We start from the raw sequence: 27452 nt of genomic DNA on the forward strand, positions 1-27452 counted from the left end.
GATTGTTCGTTGGTCTTTCCATTTTTTGGACCTAGGAAGTTCATAGATGGGAAGGAAAGCTCTGGCATCCATTTAGTAAGTCGCCAGAAAACACCACTCAGCCTCCCTCTCCTGCTATCACAAAACTACATTTCTAGCTCCAACTGGTATAGAATGAGTGCTTTCCTTCAACCCCAGATTTTCCCATTCTTTTCTATGGTAAGGGTAACGTAGAGCATCTTGCGCAAAAGAGGATGGAGGTGGTGAGTTTTATTTGGATTTCTGTATGTTTCTGCTTTAATTTTCTTTAAAGTATGTTTCCTGTAAATGTTTCACAAGGAGAAAGTGCCAAGGACCCTAAGAAACTACTTTGAAAAGGAAAAATCTCTTCTTGGCTTAATGTAGCCTGACAGATGGACACCTACTGCTTTATTTTGGAAGAACTACACTGGGATTTCTCTCTTTCCCTCTCTTTTAAGAGAGATAGAAGAAAAGAATGATTCACCCATGTAATCAGAGTTCTCACATCTTTGTTAAAGGAAATAAAAAATCATCCAGGAATCTTAGTGTATCTTCCACGTCTATTCATACATAAGAATGGACTTTAGGATTTTCTAGACTTAATTTGATGCATGATGTAGCCATTCTCTCATTTCAATATGATTTGTGGGGGGGAAAAAGCTGGAAAAGGGAAAGCAAGATAAGGACTGTTGGAGGGCATTTAAGGAAATTAAAAAAATGAGATTAGGGCTTCCCTGTGGCACAGTGGTTGAGTCCGCCTGCCAATGCAGGGGACGTGGGTTTGAGCCCTGATCCGGGAAGATCCCACATGCCACGGAGCAACTCAGCCCGCGTGCCACAACTACTGAGCCTGCGCTCTAGAGCCCACGAGCCACAACTACTGAAGCCTGCATGCCTAGAGCCCATGCTCCGCAACGAGAAGCCACCACAATGAGAAGCCTGCGCACTGCAATGAAGAGTAGCCCCCCACTCGCCGCAACTAGAGAAAGCCTGCGTGCAGCAACGAAGACCCAACACAGCCAATAAATAAATAAATAATAAATAAATTAATTAAAAAATGAGATTAGTATCTAATTTCCTTTATCCCAGTTAAAACTGTTAACTGCAAGATGGATTGACTTGTATATACTTATTAATGTTTTGTATAACATGTGATGATTAATAAGGAACCCAAAAGGGCCTAATTAGGGGAAGTCTAGGATTTTGTCTATTTGTTTATTTGTTCATCTATGACTGCTGATATTCTGCTCATCCTTCTATGCTCAGCTCAAGTAACACCACCTCTGGGGAAGCCCTCCTCTACCCCTCCTAAATTTTTGTATGTCTCTCCTTGAGGCCTCTGCTCTGGTCAGCATTTTGTGTTAACTTTATTATAGTCCTTATCATATTCTTGCATTAATGTATTTTGGAATTCTTTGGGCTGAGCACAGTGCCTGGCATATAATAGGTTTCTAACTAGATACGGTTAGCCTTATTTATTGTTATATTTATAAGAATTATTTATCTTTTTCACAGTGTTTTTCTGTGATCCTTTGAATCTTGAACTGCTACGGTTGGAACGAATCATTTATAATTTTCCAAAGTACAGATGGGTGTCATACGATTTCTAAAATACATATGTGATTTTCTAAGTCTCAGTGTCCATATCTGTAAAATGGAGAGCTGCATATTTTACAGGTAGTTGAGAATGTCACTTATTAGCTGTGTGATCATGGCAAATGATCTAAGCTTTTTGAGCCCGTTTCCTTGTCTTTAAATTTAAATTATTGTGAGGATAGATGTGATACTCCATAAAAACTGCACAGAGCAGTGTCTGCTAATGATAAGCACTCAATGATAACTATTATTATTAACACTGAAATGAAATATTAACAATGATTTATATTAATAAATGACAATGAAATGAAGTAATTGCATGAGGAAGTGCTGTAGAGTGATACTAAATGTAAAGTATTGTCATTATTATCATTATTAGGAGATTGAATAAGAGCCATAAATAAATTGATATTAATACTAGAATAAGAACTATAACTTACAATGAGTCAATAAAGGAATTCCACAGGTATTCCAACGTTTGGATGCATTATGAGTGGTATATATTATTATTAGTGTACTAAGACCAAAACCTGTACTGCAAGTCCCATCATCCTGTAAGATCTGTCACACATTGAGGAGGAAAACAAAGGAAAAAAACCAAAAAACAAACAAAAACCTATTGGACCCGGATGTAGACAGAAAACTACATTTCCCAGCGTGCTTCACACTCACATCTCCTCTATATATAGTTCATCCGGGATCTTCGAGATGCTGTTTGGCGACTCGTCGCCATTCCCGGAGCAGCTCGGCCTCGGCCCAGAGGCGAGTGTCGGTCTCTGTGTCGGAGACACTTGTCCCCGACACCAAGACAGCAAGCCCTCTCCCTTGCCCCGCGGCGGGAGAGCGTGTCCGGCCGGCCGGCGGGGCTCGCGCACCCTCCCTCGCCTGCCCTTTCCCCGCAGCCTCGGCCCCGCCAGGCCCGGCCCGGACCTCCGAGCCCCGGCCTCCTCCTCCTTCTCGGTCACCGCCGCCGCTGGGCTCAAGAGCCCCGCCCGCCGCTTCTCCTTCCAGTTTGAGAAGCCGAGGAAGGAAACAGGGGAAAATGTCGCCATGAAGGCCGAGAACCGCTGCCGCCGCCGACCCCCGCCGGCCCCGAACGCCATGAGCCTGGGTCTCCGCCGCGCCCGCTCCGCTCCGACTGCCGCCGCCGCCGCCAAGGCCCCCTTTGATGCTGCAGAGCTCCCCCAGCGCCGCCGCCACCGCCTCCGACATGGACAAGAACAGCGGCTCCAGCAGCTCCTCCGCCTCTTCGGGCAGCAGCAAAGGGCAACAGCCCACCCGCTCCGCCTCTGCAGGGCCGGCCGGCGAGTCTAAACCCAAGAGCGGTAAGAGCGGGCTCCTGTGGCGGGGGGCGACTGCTCCTAATGCTGGGGAGGATCCTCTCTCGTGTGCCAGCTGGGTCACCCAGGGACAAGCTCCGCTTTCTACTATTCATATCTTTCTCTTTTCCATGGCTTCCATTACTTCTAGTTAACACTTAATGAGAACTGTACTGCGTGGTTTTAGTACATCTTTGCATTAAAGCTCGAAATTGCTCGGTGAAGTAGATGCTATTCTTATCCCCATTTTGCGGATGAGGAAATTGAGACTCAGAAAAGGTGAGGTCACCAGCTAGTATATGTAGTAGGCCTGAAGACCTGGTTTGTCTGATGCACCAGCGTATGCTCCTAAAACCACTAAGTTCATTTACTCTTAATGTTGAATTAGAATTGGGTAGTGTTCAAGTTTAAACGGGAGGGTGGGGCCCAGAGATTTGTTAAACTCAAATCTCATGTTGAATAACCTGGTCCCAGAAGTCCCCAGATGAAGAGGACTCATCTTTGAATGGCTTTGTTTAGTGTGGAGTAGTGGTTAAGAGAACAGTCTCTGGATTCAGTCTTTTTAGGTTTGCCAGACCTTGAGCGAGTGTCTCAGTTTCCTTATCTGTAAAGGTGGAGAAAATAAATTAACTTAGGAAACAAATGAACTAATGCTTAGGAGAGTACCTGACACCTGTAATGCACCAAATGCACAACATGTCTGTTTCCTTGTTAGACTAGGATGGTGTCATCTTATGGGGAAGATTTTGTCATTTCTGTAGTCATGCCTCTCAATATTAAATATGACCATCATGATGATAATAGCTGCCATTTATTGAGGCCTTACTATGTGCCAGGTACTGGGCTAGGCTTTTACCTCTTTTTTCAATACTCCAGTCACCTGTCCAGCAGGGTGGAATTGTTCACATCTAAAGAAGGAAAAAGGTGAGAAGCCCGGAGGTCTGGAGTTGAATGTCTTCATCTTACTTCAAAGCTCTGCTCTTTTGTATTTTGATTAAATTAGCAGTAAGAGGAAATGTTTTCAGTGGGAATAGTGGGGATGTGTGGCAGAGAGGGGAACATTTGGAGTCCCCAGATGTGGAGTTCCAGTTGTTTAAAACTTTCAAGATTAAGAAAACTGCAAGGCTGACTTAAAAACCAGAAAAACAACTGTAAGGCTGAGTTGAGTTCAGAGTTTTTCTGCTCGATATAGCAAACTTGTTTACCTGGTACGTCAGGGTCTTCTAGAGCTTGCTTTTGGAACTCAGGTGGAGACCAGTTGTCTTGATAAGAATGAATGCTTTAAATATCTAAGCAGGGATAAGTGTAGACTCTCAGGCCACGTCAGGCAGTATTATGTAGACTAATTTTGGGGTTTTGCACATGTGTAGGTTTATCGGAGATCTCCCCTAGAGATAGAGGTTTGTCAGTCCTCTTGGCCAGTGTTGGAACTAGTTTAGAACAGTCTGCATATTTTTCAGTACAGCTGATAAATAACTTTTGCAGTCTATTCCTAGATGTTAAAGATTCTGGTTCTCCAGCTATCTTAATTCTCAACTAATTTTTCTGGGGCTCCTGTTTAAGCCTCTAACTTACAGTCATGAATCAGTTGCAGTAAATGCCTTAAGTTGATTTATTATTTAGTGAAGCAGTAGGTGAAAGTTTGCCCCAACTCAAACAAAATAATACAGCAACAAAACTGAGGTATGTAAGGCATTTTACTTGTATTGTCCTGACTTTGAATATGTTGATTAGTGGAACTAACTCTCATTACCCAACAGGATGATACAGAATTCTATTGTGGTTTGACCAAAGCAAATATTTGTCAGTGTTAACATTTCAGTCAGACTTGTATAGAGTAAGTATTAATTGCTGGGTTCATTCTGACCGAAGTGAATTTTTTTTTTTTTTTAAGCAGCTACATAAAGGGACTTCCCTGATGGTCCAGTGGTTAAGACTCCACGCTTCCACTGCAGGGGGCACGGGTTCCATCCCTGGTTGGGGAACTAAGATCCTGCATGCCATGCGGCATGGCAGAAAAAAGAAAGAAAAAAAGAAACCCATAAAATACTCTTTTATTTTTGGCCGCTGCTGCCATGGGGCATGTGGGTTCCTTAGTTCCCCAACCAGGGATGGAACCCGTGCCCTCTGCAGTGGAAGCATGGAGTCTTAACCACTGGACTGCCAGGGAAGTTCCCCTCCCCCCCAAAAAAAAACCCCATAAAATACTTCTAAAACACTATTCACCTTATCAATTGTAAGCTTCTGAGGAAGGAAGTAAAAACTCATGGAAAGGACTTTTTTGCTGGGCTTTATGAAATACACAGGTGTGCCCTCTGGTAGCATTAGTTTTTGTTTAATGTGTAAGAGAGCTTGAATATATTTGCCATTGCTATTGCCTACTTTTCTGGCTACTGCTATGTATATTCCCTTAGCAAAAAGGAAGGATAGCCCTGTAGCTAAAGAGTTCGTCATCAACCATAATCACCTGTTTGCATTTAGGAACAAATTCAGAGACAGTAAATAGAGATTAAAAATGGCTTAGGAAACTAGATATTGGCTAAGGTTGAGCTGAAAGGTAGCATATACTGCCTTAAGAACATTACAACTAAGACTAATGCTACCATAGCAGATATTGTTCAGGACCTCTTACACAGTGACTTCTACTTCTAGATGGCTGCTCTAACAAAAGAGTAGATTGAAATTTTGCATAATTCCGTAAAAAGATTTCAGTAGGATTTCAGAAGCTGACTCAACACTTGATGTACTTGATTCACCTGGAAATTGTTGAAGGGACCTCTTGAGTTTCATGGTACTGAGTTGAAGGAAGAACAGGAAAGGTGAGGTGAAAAGACATGACTTACAACTTGTCTTTCTTTTGTTAAAGTAACAAGAACAAGAGTTTTTCAGTTTTTAAATATTTAATTCCCTTTTCCACTCTCCTTTTCCCACCTCACATGAGAAAAAAACCTTTGGTTTCTAATTCTGTAAACCATGTGTGTAATAAATGGTCATTTGCTTCCTAGTTACATGATAAATATACTTGAGTCTTTGTTCCTGCGACTGGCTTAAGTTTGCCCTTCATGCACACAGGAAATAAGTACATTTGGCTAACAGGATTTACTTGATCTTTCTGGCCAGATTGGCATACCACAGTTTCTTTGCCTTGGCTAATTGCTTCAAACATTTGCATAATATTCCTTTTCTTGGATCTATTCCTACAGTTTTGTTCCAGTAGGGCTAAGATGTAGTTCTAAGAACGTTCAACAGTAAATATCCCAGGAATGTAGCCCAGAGGAGAGAGGTGGTTTAGAGTTTGGGGAAAGTTGTTTAGAAAGAGCAAAGAGGGACTTCCGTGGTGGCACAGTGGTTAAGAATCCTCCTGCCAGTGCAGGGGACATGGGTTCCATCCCTGGTCCGGGAAGATCCCACATGCCGTGGAGCAGCTAAGCCCATGTGCAACAGCACCTGAGCCTGCGTTCTAGAGCCTGCGAGCTACAACTACTGAGCCCACATGCTGCAACTGCTGAAGCCCACGTGCCTAGAGCCCATGCTCCACAACAAGAGAAGCCACTGCAACTAGAGAAAGCCTGCGCACAGCAACAAAGACGCAACACAGCCAATAAATAAATAAAAATAAATATGTAAAAAAACAAACAGTAAACTAATTTAAAAAAAAAAAGAGCAAAGAAAGTAAAAAGAGGCAAGAGAGAGACCTGGCTGTTTTGGGGCAAACAATGGACCCTGGCCCAGAACCAGTCTCTTGCCCCATCCTTCTGGGTGGGGGATGGTACTGCCATGGAGGTTAAAGGAAGGTCAGGTATTATGAAGCAGTTATTTTGAGGTTGGTGGTATGAAGCACTGTCCTGACACTCTTCCTCTTATATTCCGGTACCAGAAGCCAGGTTACTAGGGGTAATCTGCTCTGAAGAAAGCCTCTGAGCTGTAAATGGACCTGGAGGTTTTGATGGCTTTGAAAATTAAGGTGACTTAAAGCCTTCAATAAACACCATTTAGGGAAGTTAAAAGAATTTCCAGGCTGGTTGGCTTGAGTCCTTGGTTTCTATGGCTTTTTGAAAGTCTAATAGGTGCTCTTGATAGGAATTTTAGATTTATTAATAATAGGCTTTCAAATAACAGCAACTATGTGCCAGCCACCAGGGTAGGCATTTCTCTTAGTCCTCATGACTCTATGAGGAGGGAGGGGAGAGGATTAGCCCTATTTTACAGACAAGAAAACCAGGAGTTAGAGTAATTGTCCAAGTAAATTCCTAAGAAGTCCCAGGCAATATTACTAAGTACACTTTATATAAATTCACTTAACAAGCAAGTAACTTATTGGCACATGTGTCATTCCTGATACCCCCTCTCTCTTCCTTTCATTCAGAATTAATAATTTCAGCTGGACTCAGTTATCAGTTGATTCTGTAGTAAGGCCATATGTTGCCCCTCCAGAGGTGCTTGTCAACCGCTTTGGACGATGGGTAAGCAACTTGCTTGTGACATGGCATGAATCAGCAGCAGAAACTTCCTGGCTGGTATTCTGATCTCTAGACTGTCCCACCTGTTACAACTACAGCTAGAAATGTTGATGATGCCAAATTTTTTAACTGAAAAATTTATGGCCTGTTATTTGGTAATTGGGAGAAGAGACTGAAATATGTTTACTGTTACTTGGTGGAGACCTTTCTCTTAGGGAAATGTGGGACAGCTGAGACACAGTGGATTAAGTTTTCAAGTCTCCTGTGTTCTGGATTTGAGCCATTTAACTAATGGTCCATTTTGGAATGTGTCTTGATAGTTTTTGGCAGTTCTCAGCTCTGGGTGTGCATTAGAATCTCCTAAGGACCTTTTTTTTTTTTTTTTTTTTTTTAAAATAAGGATGTGTGGGGCTCTTCCCTAGCAATTCTTTCTGATTCTTCAGGTCTGGTTTGGGCCCTGACATACATAGTTTTAAAAGTCTCTGCAAATGATTCTCTTGTGCAGCCAGGATTGTGAACAACCACTTTGAAATTTAAAACTTTCAACAGAGAATATGTGTGTCCTAGGAACTTAGTTTGACTTTTTTGTCTGTTTTCCAAAATCTAAAGCAGATCACCTCATTGCTATTTCCTATTAGAGAAAGGAGGACAGATTCATCCCCCAACTTATTCACATGTATATTCTGGCAAGTTGCCTCAGAAATAGCACTCCTGAGTTTTATCTCTGGGTCCCAGGCCTAACTACCTTCAATCTTTAGCTGCCTGGGTCTAGAGATAAGAGCCAGCCTCTCACTTTAGATGTCTGACTTCATGCCTGTAGGTAAGTGAAAGACAAGATGAGGGAGTGGATTTTAGCAACTAAAATCTTGAATCCTTATGTGGTCAGTTGTAATGTTTTAGAAGTGAGCAGTTCACTGTCAGCAGTTCTGTAAGCATTATGAAACCGTTTCCTTGCCAGTGTGGTAATAAGTGAAGAAATGAAAACAGCTCTCCTCCTGAGTGCCAGGTTACCTTTTTTTTTGAGCCCTTGAAGTGTAGAATCTGGCTTTCCCTAAATCTGTGCCGTCTAAATCTATTAGGTCTTGAAAACAACAGGGTCAAATGCAGGATCATCTGAAATAGTCTTGGATAATAAGGTTTGGGGAACATATGTTTTCTGCATATGCCTATCCTCTTAAAACCTCATTTCTTTTCATGGTAAAGTTAGCTGGGGTTCTGTATCCCTCTGAATTTTCTGTTAATTTGAAATCTTACTATAAACTAATTCCATGGGTTGAGAGCAAGGCAGAATTTGAGATCTGAAGCTTCATTTTCTAATTGTTACCACTGATGCCATGTTTGACAGTAACTGTTGCGAACTGAAGTAGTAGGTAAAAGTCTAGTTCTTAAATTCTAACTTTTAAGCTCTGGTCACTTTCCCTAACTGGGATTGAAAGGTGACTGGTAGGAGTGAACCCTAGCCTGGCAGTGTTTCTTTGACCATCTGTTCTGTTGACAGTGCTGCCATCTCACATGACTGGTCAGGTTTGGAGAGGATGGCATACCTCTCATTTATCCCATGTTGCTGGCAAACTGAGTGTGAAGTGGTTGCTTCGAAAATTTGGACTCTGGTTCATCAGCTGATGTTTCCTTTTCCCTGAGGATATGCTTCACCTTGAATTTATTTTTGTCTGCTGTAAAAGAAGCTGGTCACCTTGTCTAGAAATAATTTCTTGTAGGTACTTACAGTTTTTTAATTATCCAGATTATTAGTATACAGAACAGTAATTCTGTTTACTTAGGTCAGAATTTTAGAGGGTGAGGCCTGAGCACAAGAATCCCTTAAAAGCTCATCTGGGTGATTCCTACAAACTGTAGGATTGAGAACCACTGTTTTAGGCCAATGTGAATAGCTTCATTTCCCAAAGGTAAATGTCATTAACAGCCTGCTCTGTTGCCTTTCCAGACATGTTTTTATTAATTATATATTTTTAACATAAATAGGATTAAGCTATATTTTGGCAGGTGTGGGGGGGTTGTAGTTTCTGAGGCTCATGCTGGAGTCTTCTTTTTTTGCGGTACGCGGGCCTCTCACGGTTGGGGCCTCTCCCATTGCAGAGCACAGGCTCCGGACGCGCAGGGTCAGAGGCCATGGCTCATGGGCCCAGCCGCTCTGCAGCATGTGGGATCTTCCCGGACTGGGGCACGAACCCATGCCCCCTGCATCGGCAGGCGGACTCCCAACCACTGCGCCACCAGGGAAGCCCTGGAGTCTTCTTGACTTTATAAACTACCACCCCTTTAAAGTTTGAGGGTAAGCCTAATGGATTTCTTCATTAAAAGTCCCCCAACTTCTGTTTTCTCTGTTTTTGCTTTTAAAGCCATTAAAGTAGGGTACAGACTTGATTTGGTCAGATTTCTGTGTTGAAATAAGGCAAGGTGGAGTGAGTGAAGGGACAAGAAAGATTAGTCTTTTTTTGTCTGAAGACTAATTTGGGGACCTTTCACCGTTATTTACTTGGTATGGGTCTCAGGTTCTCAGATAGGTTTTATTTTGCCTCCTCTCCCCTGCTTTTTTTTAAAGCTGGTAAACTTTGGCACATATTAAATGTGTCTGGGGGCTTCCCTGGTGGCACAGTGGTTGAGAGTCTGCCTGCTGATGCAGGGGACACGGGCTTGTGCCCCGGTCCGGGAAGATCCCACATGCCATGGAGCGGCTGGGCCCGTGAGCCATGGACGCTGAGCCTGCGCGTCTGGAGTCTGTGCTCCGCAATGGGAGAGGCCACAGCAGTGAGAGGCCCACATACCGCAAAAAAAAAAAAAAAAAAAAAATGTGTCTGGTCAGGGTTCTTCGTTCAATTTGGACAAAATAATCTATGCAGTTCAGCTCTGCAGTAGAAAAAGTGGGGCAAAGAATACAAACGAGCTCTTTACACAAAATACAAATGGTTAACAGACTGAAAAAATGTTTGTTGCTAGTCATCAGAGAAATTCAAATTTGAAACAAATTATTTTGGCCCTTCAATTTAACAAAGTTTATTCAACTCAGTATTATAAAGAATGTAGTAAACTAGATGTTCTGTCTTATACTGTTGTTAGAATATAAATAAATTGGTATGGTTCTGGAAAGCAACTTGAGGATGTGTAAAAGACTTTATGATCATACTTAATCTGCTAATTCTACTTTGAGAACTTGACATAATTATACACACAGGCCTCTGTATAAAGAGGCTCCCAATACTATTATATTAAATAAACAAAAAGTCAGAAGCCACCTAAATGTACAACAAATTGGTTATGTTACACCGTAAGCATATGGTAGACAACAGTGTGGCCATTAATCATGTTTTTGAAGACTAGGGGTGCATGCAAATGCTCATGGAGTAATAGGTGGAAGACAATATATCTTATATGCCTGTCATTCTGTGGAAGATGTGTGATGAGTGTATAAAATGGAGAATAAAAGGAAATTAAACACTTCATAGGTTGGGCACTGGCGAATTTATTCTTCTGGTTTCCAAAATTGAACTTATGTTCTTGTAATTGGAGAAAAAAAGCAAGAAACAGTTTTTAAAAGGGTATAACTTCACGCTGATATACTCTTAGAGTCCAACTTCTTTTGTTTTGTCAATTTAATAGCTTCTCAGTTTGACCTCTAAAACGAATGTAAATATTGTTTTGCTTTTGTGCCTTCTGTATATCTGCTGAGACCTAGGCCACACCATTGCGGTATAGGGTCTAGCTGTGTTGTAGTAATTTAAGAAGAATGCCTTCTGTCCTGCCTCCAGATAAAGTACTTTTCCTTAATATAGATAGACTGTTCTTTTTCTGTCACTCTGTCTGAATGGACTTGTATCAATACAAGAGCAGTGATTAAGCTCTGTTATAAAGAAAGACATTGTGAACTGAGAGTCTATGTGGTTTGATCTATATTGTGTCTCTCCTGAGGGAGGGACCCTTTAGGCTTCATTCCAAAAAAAAATTTTTTTTTTCACCTTACTGTGTAATGTCTTGTCGAAAGCACTGATGCTCTGGCCCAACCCAGATTTCTTGGAGGTCATGGAAGGGCCCACTTACTTTTGTTTAAACACAATTTTGTTGGGAGGTGGAGAGCAATTCATCAAGTATATGTATCATTTCTTAACTAATTTTTTCACATTTCTTGCTTTCAGATGGAAAGAACTCAAGTGGATCCAAGCGTTATAATCGCAAACGTGAACCTTCCTACCCCAAAAATGAAAATTTTATCAACCAGTCCCGTCGCTCCAATTCACAGAAAAGCAAAACTTTTAATAAGATGCCTCCTCAAAGGGGCGGCGGCAGCAGCAACAAACTCTTTAGCTCTTCTTTCAATGGTGGAAGACGAGATGAGGTATGGAATTTTAGAAAGTCCTTTCCAGAACATAAGCATGAGGTCTGATCCCCCCATCCCCAGTTTATTAGTGGTTGGGAAGGGGTGGGAGCAAGAGGTCCCCCCCTTTCTGAATTACTTGAGTAGTTGAGGATTAACTAGGTTTGGAACTTCTCCTTTCTTCCCTTGAAGGTTATGAACATTTTCTTGGAAGACATTGTAATTATGGATTGTGAGAAATTATAGCAAATTTTGGGTACCGTAATTTGTATCATCCTTTAAAAAAATTTTGTGTCATCCTTTTATTATCACTCTTGATTTATAGGTACACTTTGGAATATTTAGGTAATAAAATGGCATTAATTAATGACATTAATTTGCCCAATAGTATCTAGAAAAATGTAAAATGCTATATATTCTTAGTCCCAGGTACTCTGATTTTAGGAGTTTCTTAGTAAGTGCATAAAGACTCATGTACAAGGGAGGTCATTGCAACATTGTTTGTAGTTGCACAATTTAGGAAACAAACTAAATGCTATCAGAGTTAAATACATTATTGGTTAAATATATTATCCTGCTGTTTGAATGTTGCCTACTATGTAACTAGTATACAACAAGATTTAATGGATGCACTAATGGAAGAATTCATTCACTCACCAGAAATTTATTCCTCACCTACTATGCACTAAATATCATTTAGAGTTTGGAACACAACATTGGGTAGAGCTTATAATCTAGTTTGGGGAGACAATAAATCGTTATGTAATAAATACAATTATTAAATTTAAAAAAAAGTAGACTTAAAGCGGTAAAGGGATAGAGAGTAACAAAGAGTAGTTTTAGGAGGTGGCTAAGGAAAACTTCTCTGAGGACTCTCTGAGTCCTGAATGAAGCAAGGGAGCACACAGTAGAATTTGAGGAAGGGTGTGTTAGCAAGAGTGAATTTACAAGTACAAGGGACCAGAGATGGTAATGTTTTTCGTGTGTTTGAGGTAAAGCAAATAGGCTACCATGCGTGGAGAAGCAGGAAATGAAGCCAAAGAGTAAGACAGAGGGATCAGATCACATGGGCCCTTGAAGGACTTTGGCTTTTGTTCAGAGAGATGGGAAGCTATTGGGGGGCTTAAGAAGAGAAGTAAGGTAATCTGACTTGGAATTGTAAAGGGGAGAGTGGAAGCATGGGGACTAGTTAGGAGCTTATTAAGGTATTCCTGGTGAGAGTGATTGAAACAGGGGATCATATTTGGGGAGATAGTTGCAGGAAGAGCCAGCAGGATTTTTAAATAGATTAGATGTGGGGTTTGAGCAGAGAAATAAATGACTAGTGTTTTTGGTAGGGGCCCAATTCAGGTACTGTTTGCTGAAATGGGGGCAAGTTCAAGAGGAGTACAGGGTTTTGGGATGGGGAGGGAAGGGGGATGTTTAGATTAGATAAAGAATGTCATTTGGAAGTGTTATATTTGCGTTGAGATGCCTGTTGGATCTCTGAGTATAGATAGGCTGTTAACTGAGTCGAGTTCAAGGAGGAGACCCTGGCTAGAGAGCTGTCCATGTACACTTGGTGTTTGCAACTATGGAAGTAAGTGGGATCATTAAGAAGTGAGTGTTGCGAAAAGGGAATAGATTCAAGGACTGAGCCTGGAGTCAGGATGATAAGGAACCAGCAAAAAGGGAGGAAGAGAACTGAAAGCCATTTGGAGAAATGGCTTGTTTTGTCCTGTGCTCCTGCTAGGCTGGGTAAGAAGATTCGGATGGAAAGTTGACCATTAGATTTGGAAATGGGAAGGTAGTTTAGGTTTTTGGCCTTGTGCTGCTTTGGTGGAGTGGTGAGGACAAAAACCTGATTGGCATAGCTTTAGAGAGGATATGAAGAAGAAACAGCAAGTTTAGATAGTTATTTTCTAGTGGTTTTGCTCTTACAGGGGACCAGAGAGGTGAGGCAGTAGCTTGAGGGGAATGTGAGGTCAAGAGAGATTTTAAGCTTAGAGAAATGCAGCATATTTCTGCTAATGGGATTGTTCTGGTAAGAGGGAAAATGTGATGCAGAGGAGAGAGAGAATTACTAGAAGTGTCCTTGAGTTCCTGAGGAGTTGGGGTCTAGCGCACAGGTGGAGGAGTTGGCTTAGGAGCTTCGCCAGTTCATCCACAGTAACAAGAGGAAGGCAGACTAGGACCACGTTGGAGTTCTTTTCTGATTGTTCTTACTGTCTCAGTGAAGTGTAAAAGGTGAGCCAAGAGAGGAGGTTTGGAAACCAGAGGACTGGAGGATTTGTCTGGGTGTCTGGGGGAATCTGTGGAGCACAGAAGCGTAATAGGATTGCAGTATGACCGCTGGGCCGCAGAAAGGTCTACTTTAGTGAGGCTGATTGGTATGGTGTGGTTGTGTTCTTTAGCCATGTTTACTTGCTCTGATGCTGTGGATTAATTGGGAAAGTTTTGCCCGGTGAGTACAGCTGATAAAGAGAAGAGGGCAATGGAATAGGATCAGAGCCAAATAAGGAAAGAAAATTTGGGGGGAGGGTGTTGGATCACTGGAGATCCCAGTGGAGGTGAAAAGTTGTTAGAATCAGAACTAACGGAAACAAGCTGAGAAAGGAGTGAGTTGCTGGTAGGGTGCTCAAAATTAAGATGGTGGAAGAGGTGCAGTTATTCCCACTGTGGTCTAGACTGTAGAGCAGTGCCATCCAGTAGAAATGCTAAGATAGAAATGGCAAGCCAAATATGTAACTTAAAGTTTTCTAGTTGCCACAGTAAACAAGTAAAAACGACGAAATTAATGTTAATATATTTAATCCAATATAGCTAAAATGCTATTTCATGATGTGGTACTGGCCACATTTCAAGTGCTCAGTAGCCATCATATCTGGATAGTAGTGGCTGCTTTGTTATGACAGCACAGCTCTAGATGGTATGCCCATGGCAGTGGGTGGCAGAGGTAGAGTGGAGGGCAAGCTGATTGGAGGAGAGGAAGTCAAGGAACTGAGAGGTGAACGTGTTGGAAGTGTAATCAGGAATTATGATAGGCAGTATTAGAGACAGTGGGCCGTTAGTGGTAAAAAGATGAAGGTAGAAGGTTGAGAATGTGGGAGATTTTGTTGAGTGAACATGAGCTCTTATCTGAGTTTGGGGCATTAGAGTGGAAGACTGATTAGGGGAGGCAGAGCCGTATGGAGATGAGAGTCTAGGGGGTGAGAGATAAGGGATGACCTGGAAGTCTTGGGCTTCCTCTGGTGAGTTACATAAACAGTGAGGGGGAGGTGTCTCCCAAGATCTGTTAAGATAAAAGGAGATTGCCTAACTCTGTGATATGCCACTGTATTTAATCATAAAGATCATATACTCTGATTCCGTATTCATAGAATATCTGAGGGTATATTGGTTGCCTCTGGAATGAATAGAAGGTATCTTTGGCTGTATCCCTTTTTGTACTCTTTTTGCCCTCACCGCGAGGCATGCGGGATCCCAGTTCCCCGATCGACCAGGGATTGAACCCGCCTCCCCTGCAGTGGAAGCGCGGAGCCTCAACCACATGACGGCCAGGGAAGTCTGCTTTTTTGTACTCTTTAGATTTCTTTATCGTGTATATGCAAGTGCTGCTTATTAAACTCTAAATTTGACTTTACTAACAAGCAGCAAAAGCCTTAAATTTGCATTTCCTTTGACTCAGTAATTCCTACTCTACATTCAGAAGAAATAATTGTAGGTGCTCAAATGTTTGTGCACAAAGGTCTGTCAACTGTGTTTATCATAGCATTATTTTGTTAATGCTGGAAAAGCCATGAACAATCTGTCCTACACTAAGGCATTATAGTATACCTATCGTAATATAATGGTATATAGCTATTTAAAGTGACTCTTCAGGGACTTCCCTGGTGGTCCAGTGGTTAAAGACTTCGCCTTCCAATGCAGGAGGCGCGGTTCGATCCCTGGTTGGGGAGCTAAGATCCCACATGCCTCACAGCCAAAGAACCAAAACATAAAAAAGAAGGAATATTGTAATAAATTCAATAAAGACTTAAAAAAAAAAAAAGGTCCACATCAAAAAAAATCTTAAAAAAAAAGTAAAAGTAAAACTGGCTTACCAAAAAAAAGTGACTGTTCACTAGTATTTAGTGACAGGGCCAAGTGCCTATGACATTAAATGGGAAAGTGGGATTAGAAAATGGACTAGCTGACTTATAGCAGGTACCTGTATAATTTCAATTTGGGAACGTTAGGAGGACCACAAAAGCTCCACACAGTAAATCTTCCATCTGTGTGCAATGGTATTTCTCATACGTGGTTTCTTGTCACTTTCTAAGCTGTTTCTGAATGTGCTGATTGGATTTATTTCTGGACACAGCTAGTCTGCCTACATGTTCTAATTCTGTCAGTTTTAATTAACAATGAATAGCAGTGTGTGTCTTAGACAGGAGGTCTCTGGCAGGATCCTGAAGCCTATGGCAGTTAGTAGCTGCCTGCAGGCCGCCTCCAGAGTATAGTTCCACAGATTCATTTTGACCAGAAACAAACCAGAGAGCAAGTAGCTAACAAGAGTGAAGGTGTAGGAGTCTTATGGGACTGTGGAAAGATTAATCCAGTAAGTAAATCTTTGTGCTTCAAGATAGAGGAGTTCATGCTGGGTTTTGTCATTTAATGGTTAATTGCCACTTAGGGCAGACTAAATAGTTTATAAGTAATTGTATGTTAGAGGCTCTTTTTCTCTTTTTCCACTCCCATCTAGATCTTAGGTAGACTTTTGCATTACCCCGTCCTAGGAAAATTGTTTACTAAATATAAGCCTGTGTTTTATTTAGTTAATATTTTAAGCCGTGTAGAAGGAGGGGTTGTGCAGGTTTCTGCTGTCATTTAGCAAGTGTCATCCTAATCTAAAATCCTCTGATTTATTCTCATTCTCTCTAGGTAGCAGAGGCTCAGCGGGCAGAGTTTAGCCCTGCCCAGTTCTCTGGTCCGAAGAAGATCAACCTGAATCACTTGTTGAATTTCACTTTTGAACCCCGTGGCCAGGCAGGTCATTTTGAAGGCAGTGGACATGGCAGCTGGGGAAAAAGGAACAAATGGGGGCATAAGCCTTTTAACAAGGAATTGTTTTTACAAGCCAAGTGAGTATGGCTACTCTTAAGAGGGAAGTGAAGTTGAGCCTTTGGGCATTTGTGCTGCAAAGAGGCTTCTTTTAAACTACTGTGGGAGAGAGGCGGAAACAGAGTTGATTCTCATTCTCTCATTCTCTCTGTCTCTGTCTCTGTCTCTCTGTCTCTCTGTCTCTCTCTGTCTCATTTTATTTTGAAAACACAGATGTGTTTCAAGTGGATGTTCTTGGTGCTCAAAAGAAGATAATAAATTTATTTAGCTTAAATAAATGCTAAAATTAAATAATGCTTTAGTATCATGATGAGGTAGTAAAAGTGTTTGCTTTGGAATTGAATCCAGATTGGAATCTTATTTTGGCCTTCGACCTTGGGTAACTTACCTAACCACTTTGAGATTCAGCTTTTCCTCTGTAAAGGAGGAGAAATTACTTAAAGGAGAATTGAGTGCCAAGTTGGAGTGCTTGGCATACATTTGCTCAAATACTGATTCTCTTTTGTTTCCTTTTGTGTGGCATTAGTTATAATGTAAGGTTTGACCTTGGATCTAGACTGAAGTAACCATTTAGTACTTTATATAAACTGGTGGGAGTTGCCCGGTGGCCTAGTGGTTAGGATTCCAGGCTTTCACTGCTGTGGTCTGGGTTCGATCCCTGGTCAGGGAACTGAGAATCCCCTAAGCCGTGTGGCGTGGCCAAAATAACCAAAAAGCTAGTACTCAAAAGATTGAGTGGGGACAGTTTTTTCTACTGCCTTGAAGACTAGTGGTTTCTGGGGGTGAGGGAGGAGATCTGGCTTCCCTTCTGGTTGATGGAGCCACAGTCTGGCTTAATTTTAGTTCAGAGGAGGGCCTGCAGGCAGCTTGGCTGGGCCTGGAAGCAGAAGAAACAAGAGTTCATGGTAGACTCCTACCCGCTGAGTCTTTGGATTCCTTCCAGAGCCAGGACTTGGAACTGAGGCTGAAGTCCTAGTTTAGTGCTTCACAAAGCATGGCTACTAATGGCCTGCATTTGATTTCTAAGTAAAGAGATGATGAATTTCTGCTGAAGGCTTGTTGGTAGATTCTGACAGTGCCTTTTACTTGTCTCTCCCTATTTTTAGCTGCCAGTTTGTGGTGTCTGAAGACCAAGACTACACAGTTCATTTTGCTGATCCTGATACCTTAGTCAACTGGGACTTTGTGGAACAAGTGGTGAGTAGCTCAGCTAAGCTTATAACCTGTTAGTGGGAGAGAGAACTAAAGAAAGGGACCGTGGTGACAGCAGCTTTTGTCTGGGTTTACTGCTGATCCCACTTTGTGCCTGGCCTTAGTGTAGACATTTTCCAGAGATCAGTCCTGGTTTCTTCTGGAGTTCATTTTGTGCTAATTGGCTCTGGCCTGCAGGACTGGGTGTTGGAGGGCTCTGATCTGTAGGACAAAAGCAGTCCTGTCTACTACCTCTTCTCTTCTGGGAAGAAGTAATCAGAGGAATATGAGAACTCTGGTTACCCTCCTGACCCAGGATGGACTCATTACATGGACACTGCTTCATTGGTAGCCATTTGTAGTAATCAGTATCAGATTAGGCCTTGGCCTTGTGATAGGTGAAATGAGCTACACAGCTGTACTTCTGTCCAAGCTACTGCTGTGTTTGTTTTCTCTTCTCTGTTTTGGGCTCTGGGTGTCCCCTTGTCACTCCCAGGTTATATGATGTAGTTTCAAAATGATGGACCCAAAGCCTGGACTCCCATTACTGTGAAAATTCATAAAATCATCTGAAAATGACATAGAAGGTCTATGAAACTTAGGTTTTATATGCATTGGTTTAAAAAAAAAAGTAGAGACGTACAGTATAAAGTGGAAGTCTCATTGACTCCTCTTTTGGAAATTACCGGTACATCACTTCTAGAACCTTTTTGTGCCTTTATGTATGCGTACATATAAATCTTTTTTTGTAAGTGGGATCATTATTGATTTGTCATTTTTTCCCTTTGATGTAGAACCCCCAAAATACCTGTTGTATAGCTGTTTTAGTATATTAAACTATTATTACTGTTTCCTTTATGATTTGCTTGAAGTGCTATTGTACATATACCTGCACTGTTGAACAGTTTTGTGAAGATGTGTTGTTAGAGTTGTATAGGGATGGGGATGGAAGAGGAGAGACTTTAACTTTGATAATCCGTAGTCATTTCTGAAAGTAGTTTAACTTGTGGTGGCATTTTGTTTCAGCGCATTTGTAGCCATGAAGTGCCATCTTGCCCAATATGCCTGTATCCACCTACTGCAGCCAAGATAACCCGTTGTGGACACATCTTCTGCTGGGCATGCATCCTGCACTATCTTTCATTGAGCGAGAAGACCTGGAGTAAATGTCCCATCTGTTACAGTTCTGTGCATAAGAAGGATCTCAAGAGGTAAGATGGAGATATTTACTAGATTAGATCCCGGTCTGCTAACTCCTTGCCCTGCTACATATAAATGTCCATGTTACAGTGTTGTTGCCACAGAATCGCATCAATATGTTGTTGGTGATACCATTACAATGCAGCTGATGAAGAGGGAGAAAGGGGTGTTGGTGGCCTTGCCCAAATCCAAATGGATGAATGTAGAACATCCTATTCATCTTGGAGGTAAGTTCGGTTAATTTGGGGGCAGATAATGGTGGGTGTATACCCTTTAAGGTTCCTTGAATATATCTTTCTACTGTCAGAGATTTAGCCTTTCAGCAAGCCATTTCTAGCATTTCCAAATGAGTCATAGTGTTCCAGTAGGTTGGGGTGGAGTTTGCAGAAAGTGGTTTCATTCTTGGTTTCAATTTGGTTCAGTTGTAAAATGAAAAATTAAAGTACATATAAAGCTTTGTTGAATAGTGTCTGGCTCTGTGCCCAGGTTTTGGGGATTCCACAGTCAGCCAGTCTTGGCACCTGTCATCAAGGAACTCGGTGTCTAATAGAAGAGACAGACTGGTGGCCAGGCAGTTCGGATCTAGAGTGTGGGCAGTGCTTACAGTGGGGGAAGTGCAAGAGGTTGTATTCTCTGTATTCCACATGGAAATGAGCATTGAATTAAAGTGGCATTTCAATTTCTGGGCAAAAGAGATTTTTCAATAAACAGTATTGAAACAGTTGACTCTTATGGAAAAAATGAAATTAGATCTCTATCTCATACTATTCATAAAAATCAATTTCTGATGGATTGAAGAATTAAATGTAACGAAATCCAAAGCTTTTAAAAGAAAATACAGGAAAATATCTTTATAAATCCTCAGGTTTTTTACCTGGATGGAATTTTGAACCAGGCTGAAACCATAGATGCTATAAAAGAAAAAGATTGATGAATTTGATTTTATAAGAATAAAATCCAGCAAGACTCCTCAGAGTCAACAGGTGATAAATAAACTTAGGGGAAGATTTACACATATAAAATACAGATTAATGTCCAGAACATACAGGTGTTCTATAAATTAGATGAACAGTCTAGTAGAATAGGCTAAGCATCTGGCAAAGCATTTCCAGGAAAAAGATATCTGAATAACTCCAAGTATCCACAGAGGTTTAACTTTGCCTAGAGTTATGCAAATCAAAATGCTTGTCATAGTCACTCTCATGCACGCACACGATGAGGCAAATACAGGCATACCTCGTTTTGTGCTCCACAGATACAGAGGTTTTTTTTTTTGTTTTTTTTTTTAACAGATTGGAGGTTTGTGGCAACCCTGCTGTTGTCGGATGATGGTTAGCATTTTTTAGCAATAAAGTATTTTTTAAATTAAGATATCTACATAGTTTAGACATAGTGCTATTGCACACTTAATAGACTACAGAATAGTGTAAACAAAACTTTTATATGCACTGGAAAACCAAAAAATTTGTGATCCACTTGATTGTGATGCTCACTTTATTGCAGTGGAACCAAACAGGCATATCTCTGAGGTATGCCCGTACTGGGTTTTGGCAGGGGTGGGGAATTAGGTACTCTTGTTCTTCGTAGGGGTTTAAATCGATACAGCCTTTTGTGTGTGTGTGTGTGGGGGGGTGGATTTGGTAGTATTTAAAATATGCACAACCTTTGATTCGGCATTTATACTTAAATATCATAAAGAAGTCATTTGTACCAAGGAGCATGTATAAGGATATTTTTGTTACAGTGTAATAGAAATTGACAATAACCTAAATGTTCCACAAGAAACTTTCATTAGAGTATATCATGCTGTCGAACAGGATACAGAAGGTAAAAATGAGATAGATCTGTGTATTACATTTTAAAGTCCACAAAATCTGGGGGAGGCAAATAAAGGAAATAAATCATCCATGATCCTTTTATCCAGAGGTAACCCCCAAATGCTAATTGTACAGTTTTCTTCTATGCGTGTATGTTTTTGTGAGATTGGGATTGTTTTCTTCTTTGGCATCTTTTCTTTCCCCATGTAATGTGGCTATTTCTCCGTGTCACTAAATTCCTCCTTCTTAGAAAAGCATTTTTAATGTCTGCAGAATTCTCTTTAATGAATATACCATCATATCATTAACTTCCTTTATTGGACTTACTAGTTGGTTACAGCTTTTCTAATACTAAAGATAATGCTATAATTAATGAACATTGTTTTTTCAGTTTTTTGGTTTCTTTTTGGCTGCAACTCACTGCTTGTGGGATCTTAGTTCCCCAATCAGGGATTGAACCCAGACCCTCAGCAGTGAAAGTGTGGAGTCCTAACCACTGGACCGCCAGGGAGTTCTGAGAGCATTAATTTTTTGACTACATCTTTGGTTTTTAGGATAGCTTTCTTGTGTTATGGGGTCAGAGTTACAAACCTTATATTAAGGTCATTGCTAAAATTTTTTAAGGAAAACATGCTAAATCAGTCCGTTTTCACTTTAGGAAAAAAACTGTGTATGAAAGTTCCTATTTAGTCACACAGCTGTGAGCTTTTTTTTTTTTTTGGCTGCATTGGGTCTTTGTTGCTGTGCGCGGGCTTTCTCTAGTTGCAGCGAGTGGGGGCTACTCTTCGTTGCGGTGCGCGGGCTTCTCGTTGCGGTGGCTTCTCATTGCAGAGCACGGCCTCTAGGCTTGCGGGCTTCAGTAGTTGCAGCACTCGAGCTCAGTAGTTGTTGCACAGGGGCCCTAGAGTGTACAGGCTTCAATAGTTGTGGCGCAAGGGCTTAGTTGCTCTGTGGAATGTGGGATCTTTCTGGAGCAGGGATAGAACCCGTGTCCCCTGCATTGGCAGGCGGATTCTTAACCACTGCGCCACCAGGGAAGTCCCGCGTTTCTGTCATCTTGTTGGCTTTCTTGTAGATGAACAGCACAGCCAGTACTCCAAATTGCTGCTGGCCTCGAAGGAGCAGGTGCTGCACCGGGTGGTTCAGGAAGAGAAAGCAGCACTAGAGCAGCAGCTGGCAGAGGAGAAGCACACTCCCGAGTCCTGCTTTATTGAGGCAGCTATCCAGGAGCTCAAGGTGAGATGATGCACTGGAAATGGGATGGGATGGTGGGGATTAGTTACTTCAGCCCCACATTTAAGATTACAAGCGGGGAATGGCTAAAAAAGTAGGTTTGCTCTGGGCTTTGGTGATAGGAGGGGAAGGGGTTGACCTAGGGATTTTTAAACTGCTCTCTGGAGCTGAAAGGAACAAGTCAAGGTGATCTTATAACTGAGACCCTTGAGTTTCTAGATTAGCTGTGTTCTTAATTAAGCAAGGTGGGTTTTTTTGTTCTTTAGGAAAACATTTGGATTTATTTTTGGAGATGTTTTATTTGAGGGACATTGTGGAGAAATTACTATGGCCTCTCCAGCGGGCTCTAGCAATGCGTGCTGAGGATTTTGGAGCAGCAAGAATTATCCAAATATAGAATCCCTTATGTCCTGTTTCGTCTACAATAGAGATTCTTAAACTTGAACAAGCCTCAGAATCACTGGTTGTTGTGTTCCATCCTGAGAGACTGATTCAGTAGGTCTAGGCTCAGTAAGCTTAATAACTTGCATTATCACAAGTTCCAGGGTGGTTCTGATGCTGCTCATCCCCAGATCACATTTTGAGAATCACTGATCTATATTAGAACAATGAAAGCCCCCATGAAAGGGGCTGTGTTACTTTTATCTCACTTAAGCTCCATAACCTGGTGTGATAGAACAAGTATCCCCTTTCATGGATGAGGAGATGGAATCATGATACTTTACTTGAGGTGAACCAATATATATGAGGTGAACTTACATAACCAATAAGAGGTGAAGCTGGTATTTGAATTTCTATCTGTCTGACTCATAACTCCTCTTTGGGCAGCGTTCTGTGTATTGGGCTGGCCAAAAAGTTCGTTTGGGTTTTTGTCATGTCTTACGAAAAACCCGAACGAACTTTTTGGCCAACCCAATATTTCTAAGTTTCTTTCTGTAGTGCAGAGCATTTGTTCAAATGCATTTCAGGGAGAAGAAAAGCTGCCTAGAAGTAGAGCTATCCGGGTTGAGGTGGGGGTTGCCCAGACTCTTTGTCTCCTGCACTGGGGCTCTCTCAAAGCTTCGCTCGTAAAAACTACAAGACTAGTTCTGTGTCCTGGGATTTCTGTTCAGGAAGCTTTTTTGTAGTGTTGTCTTTATCTTTGTCAGAGATGCTAAGCAGAGTACCATCCCATTTGAGTACTAGGTGTTTTTGCTTCCTGCTTCCCTTAAAGATTGAGAATTTTAAGTACTTAGACTCTTCCTTTTTGCCTTTTAACTTTTGCTCCTGTTGAGAAAGGCCATTGTAAGATTTGGCCCTTCAAACTAAGTATGTTTCTGGTTTTCTCTCTGGTGCTCTAGACTCGGGAAGAGGCTCTGTCAGGATTGGCTGAAAGCAGCAGGGAGGTCGCTGGTGTCGTGGCTGCTCTGGAACAACTGGTGCTGATGGCTCCCTTGGCGAAGGAGTCCGTTTTTCAACCCAGGAAGGTTAGTGTCCCAGTTACAGACTAAATGGCTGCCATTCCTCAGGTGCTGCTCTTCAGCTGTTAGGCCCTGTTGTGAGGTCTGAACTTTTTGGGGGTAAGAGGGAACTATGAGTATTTCCTATGTGCTTTTAAATTAATTAATTTATTTAAAAATTTTTCCAATGTGCTTTTTCTATGTGTGTTCTTTCCCCAGTGATGTTAAATCAGTGAACGTGACAGCTAAGGTAAACCTCAAGAGAGCTTGGTTCCTGTGCCTGCCTTTGCCACATGTTCTTTCTGTGACCTACAGTTTGTCCCAACAGGGCATGCTGGAGTATCTGTCTGCTTTTGATGAAGAGACCACAGAAGTTTGTTCTCTTGGCTCTCCTCCTCGTCCTCTTGCTCTCCCTCTGGTAGAGGAAGAGGAAGCAGTTTCTGAACCAGAGCCTGAGGGGTCGTCAGAGGCCTGTGAGGACTTGGAGTTAGCAGAAGACAATCTTGGAGAGGGGACCATTTGTACCGAGTCCAGCCAGCAGGAACCCGTCACCAAGCCAAGCATCACACACCTGAGCAGCTCTCCTTGTTACTACTTTTACCAAGGTGAGTGTCCCTGAGGAGGAGGGCTGGGTTGCTGCTTAATGATTCAGAGACGTGATCTGGCTCTCTGAGCAGAGGGAGGTATTGCCGCTAGCTCCTGGGCAGATGGGGTCTGTTGTGCCTTTCAGCTTGGGGAGGGAGAGTCGGGCCTGGGATAAGGAGGGCCTGACTTGAGGACTGGCCAAGAGTATTGTGTGATAGACCACTTGTCTTCAGCGGAGGATGGGCAGCACATGTTCCTGCACCCCGTGAATGTGCGCTGCCTCGTGCGGGAGTATGGCAGCTTGGAACAGAGCCCTGAGAAGATCTCAGCCACGGTGGTGGAGATCGCTGGGTATTCCATGTCTGAGGTAAGGGCCTGCGTTGCGAGGTGGAGGGGCAGGAAGCGGCATTAACCTAGTCTCTTTGTGAACCAAGTTCACAAACTTTCAAGGTCTTTAGTCTTGAAAGGTTTTAAGTCTTTTTGTTAGTGATGGTGCCTGTGAATTTTTAAAAAGTTAAATGACCCTCCCCCACTGTGCCGGGGTTCTGTTAGGTCACTCACCACTGCTCCCTGTATCACAGGTTCATTTATTGTGGTTTGGGAATAGAGATGTCTCCTACTTTCAGAGATGAATTTGTTTTTGTTTCTCCTTATTGCTTGGGAGAAAATGGCAAGAAAACAAAGTCCTTGGAGGCTTTAAGGTAGCTTACACAAGCTCGTTATGAATTTTTGGTTTAGCAGCTACCTATGAATTAGTGTCTGATAATTTACGTATGTGAATATTTGCTTTTTGAGAGTTACAGTTGTATTGATCACAAATTTGTTAAAAGCCTTAAATTTAGAGATTTTTTAAGTACTGTGAACTTTCCATCAAACATGCAGAAAAAGAATTAAAAGAAAATTAAATTAATGACCTTCATTTTTTATTATTTTAGGCCAAGCTTTGCTCAGTAGGGAAACCTGCTTTATCTGCCTTCCCAGTTATCATTAATTCAGTCAGTGGTTCCCCAGTTATCATTAATTCAGTCAGTGGTTCCCAGATTTTTTCCAGTAAATAACTCTTACCTTCCTTATTCTCCCCTGGTTGTTGTGGACCCCCAGAAAAGCTGAAACAGCTGATCAGCTTTAGGTCATTCATTACCAGCCTCGATTCATTCATTGCAGCACAAACCAAAAAACTGCTTTTGGTTGCTTATTCTACCTTACGGTAGGTTAATTGACAATTTCTGTTCAGCTTTTCAAAAGCTGATAATTTGAGCACTAACTCTTTGAGCCCCATTGCCATCTGAGAGGGTGTGGTGTACTGCCTGATATCTGGGGTGGGAACCTCTGCTCTTAGAGTTAGGCCTGGTCTTAGTTGAGCATCGGTCCCTTTTCCCTTGTAGGATGTGCGACAGCGTCATAGATACCTCTCTCACTTGCCGCTCACCTGCGAGTTCAGCATCTGTGAACTGGCTCTGCAGCCTCCTCTGGTCTCTAAGGAAACCCTAGAGATATTCTCAGGTGAGAATGCCCCCTACTTTGCTTCCCTTTTTAGTGGAGTTTAGGGATTTTTGTGACTAGAAACCCACAAGAGGAAGTAAGGAGCTTTTGTCATGAGTCTCAGAACCTCCTGATGTGCTCCATCCGTTCATCCAATCCAGCTGGGCCCACTCGTGTGCCCTTAGCTACTAGCCAAGTGGGAGGAGTTAATGGCCAGGTTGTCCTGCATCTGCCTCCTCACAACCTCACCAACCCGCAGATGATATTGAGAAGAGGAAGCGGCAGCGCCAGAAGAAGGCCCGGGAGGAACGTCGCCGAGAGCGCCGGATTGAGATGGAGGAGAACAAGAAGCAGGGCAAGTGTAAGTTCAAGAACTCTAATCTCAATGATGAGCACAACTGTGTATCGTTGTACAGAGATCCCGTGCCTGGGCCCAGGGGCCAGACTGTTTAGGTCGTATGTCAGGTCTGCCACTTGCTTTCTTCAGCTCTTAAATGTGAGTTGTGAGAGTACCTCCTTACTTGTAGGCTTACATGAGAATTAACGAGTTGATGGTCAAAGTGCATAGCACATAGTAAGTTCATCCTTGGCATAGTGGGTGAAAAAACCCTGGGTGGGCGTGGGAAGGGAATTGGAGATCTGCTGCATGTTGGGGATAACTGGCCCTGTGCTCTCTGGATACATTGTTGGCCTCACCTTTGACTCTGGAGACATCTATACGTAGCAAGTCTACCAGGAGAGTCTGAAATAGTAGAGACCTATTGACAAACTAGGAAATAGGTGCAGGAAATTAGATTTGAGCTCCTTAATACCAGTAAGTAGAATCTTTTGATCTGGTTCTTAAACATAAGCTTCACTGAACCAAGGATTGTGTGACATAAGGGTCTAGTTAACCTGAAAACAAGGAATTGAGTCCTTGGCTAGGGAAAGGACTTAACTACTTTGACTCCATGTGGTATGGTAAACATAAATTTTACTTCTTCAACTGGGATAAGTGTATAGCTGGCATACCAGTGTTATGTAGCTGTTTAAAGCACAAGTCCTGAATAGTTGAGAAAAGTGATGTTTCAGGAACAAAGGCTTTTTTGTTTTAATTTTTTATTATGGAAATATTCAAACACAAGTATACAGAGTATTATAATTAACCCCCAGGTTTATCACCTAGCTTCGACCAAGAAGAGTTAGAGCAAGGCTTTTATACTAAAACAAAGACATAAAGTGACAGTTACTATAAATTTGGGTTTTAAAGCTCTGTCTCCATCATTCAGACCCCTGGGGGATTCATATTGACTGTCCACAACTGTTGGAAAAGATTTGAGGGATTCTGTATGTGGGCCTACCATTCTCGTCTTTGCTTTGCAGACCCAGAAGTCCACATTCCCTTAGAGAATCTACAGCAGTTTCCTGCCTTCAATTCCTATACCTGCTCCTCTGATTCTGCTTTGGGTCCTACCAGCACCGAGGGCCATGGGGCTCTCTCCCTTTCTTCTCTTAGCAGAAGTCCAGGTTCCCAAGCAGGTAAATAGAGTTGGGATTTAAAGAATCAAGTTGACCACCAGCCACAGACCTTAAGCAAAGCCCTAGTGTCTGAATTTACAGCTGTGATCTTGGCATGGTGGGGGTCTTTATGGGACTAACCTTACTTGGGTAGTTAATAGATTCCTGAGATCCATCAAATTGCTACCATTTGATTCACATTTCCATTGGCTGTACCGACT

At 42.1% G+C, this 27452-nt stretch overlaps 1 protein-coding gene across 3 annotated transcripts in view; it reads left to right on the forward strand.

Moving 5' to 3' along the window:
- Nucleotides 1–2308: 2308 nt before the first annotated feature.
- RNF10 (ring finger protein 10) overlaps nt 2309–27452 on the forward strand; it is a 31180-nt gene continuing 6036 nt past the window's right edge. Inside the window, exons 1-13 of one of the 3 annotated variants that reach the window (XM_024741579.1) lie at nt 2309–2921; nt 11527–11726; nt 16608–16807; nt 17894–17984; nt 19005–19189; nt 19269–19405; nt 22071–22231; nt 23569–23694; nt 23996–24272; nt 24486–24619; nt 25638–25755; nt 25994–26095; nt 27097–27252. In XM_024741579.1, the coding sequence (XP_024597347.1) occupies nt 2765–2921; nt 11527–11726; nt 16608–16807; nt 17894–17984; nt 19005–19189; nt 19269–19405; nt 22071–22231; nt 23569–23694; nt 23996–24272; nt 24486–24619; nt 25638–25755; nt 25994–26095; nt 27097–27252 (2044 nt within the window). In that variant the 5' untranslated portion in view covers nt 2309–2764. Of the gene's footprint in view, nt 2922–11526; nt 11727–16607; nt 16808–17893; nt 17985–19004; nt 19190–19268; nt 19406–22070; nt 22232–23568; nt 23695–23995; nt 24273–24470; nt 24620–25637; nt 25756–25993; nt 26096–27096; nt 27253–27452 lie in introns of all 3 variants that reach the window. The other 2 variants (XM_024741578.1, XM_024741581.1) reach the window with 2 other exon arrangements.

Source organism: Neophocaena asiaeorientalis, unplaced genomic scaffold (assembly GCF_003031525.2).
Source record: "Neophocaena asiaeorientalis asiaeorientalis breed wild unplaced genomic scaffold, Neophocaena_asiaeorientalis_V1.1 scaffold648, whole genome shotgun sequence".
Taxonomy (NCBI): domain Eukaryota; kingdom Metazoa; phylum Chordata; class Mammalia; order Artiodactyla; family Phocoenidae; genus Neophocaena; species Neophocaena asiaeorientalis.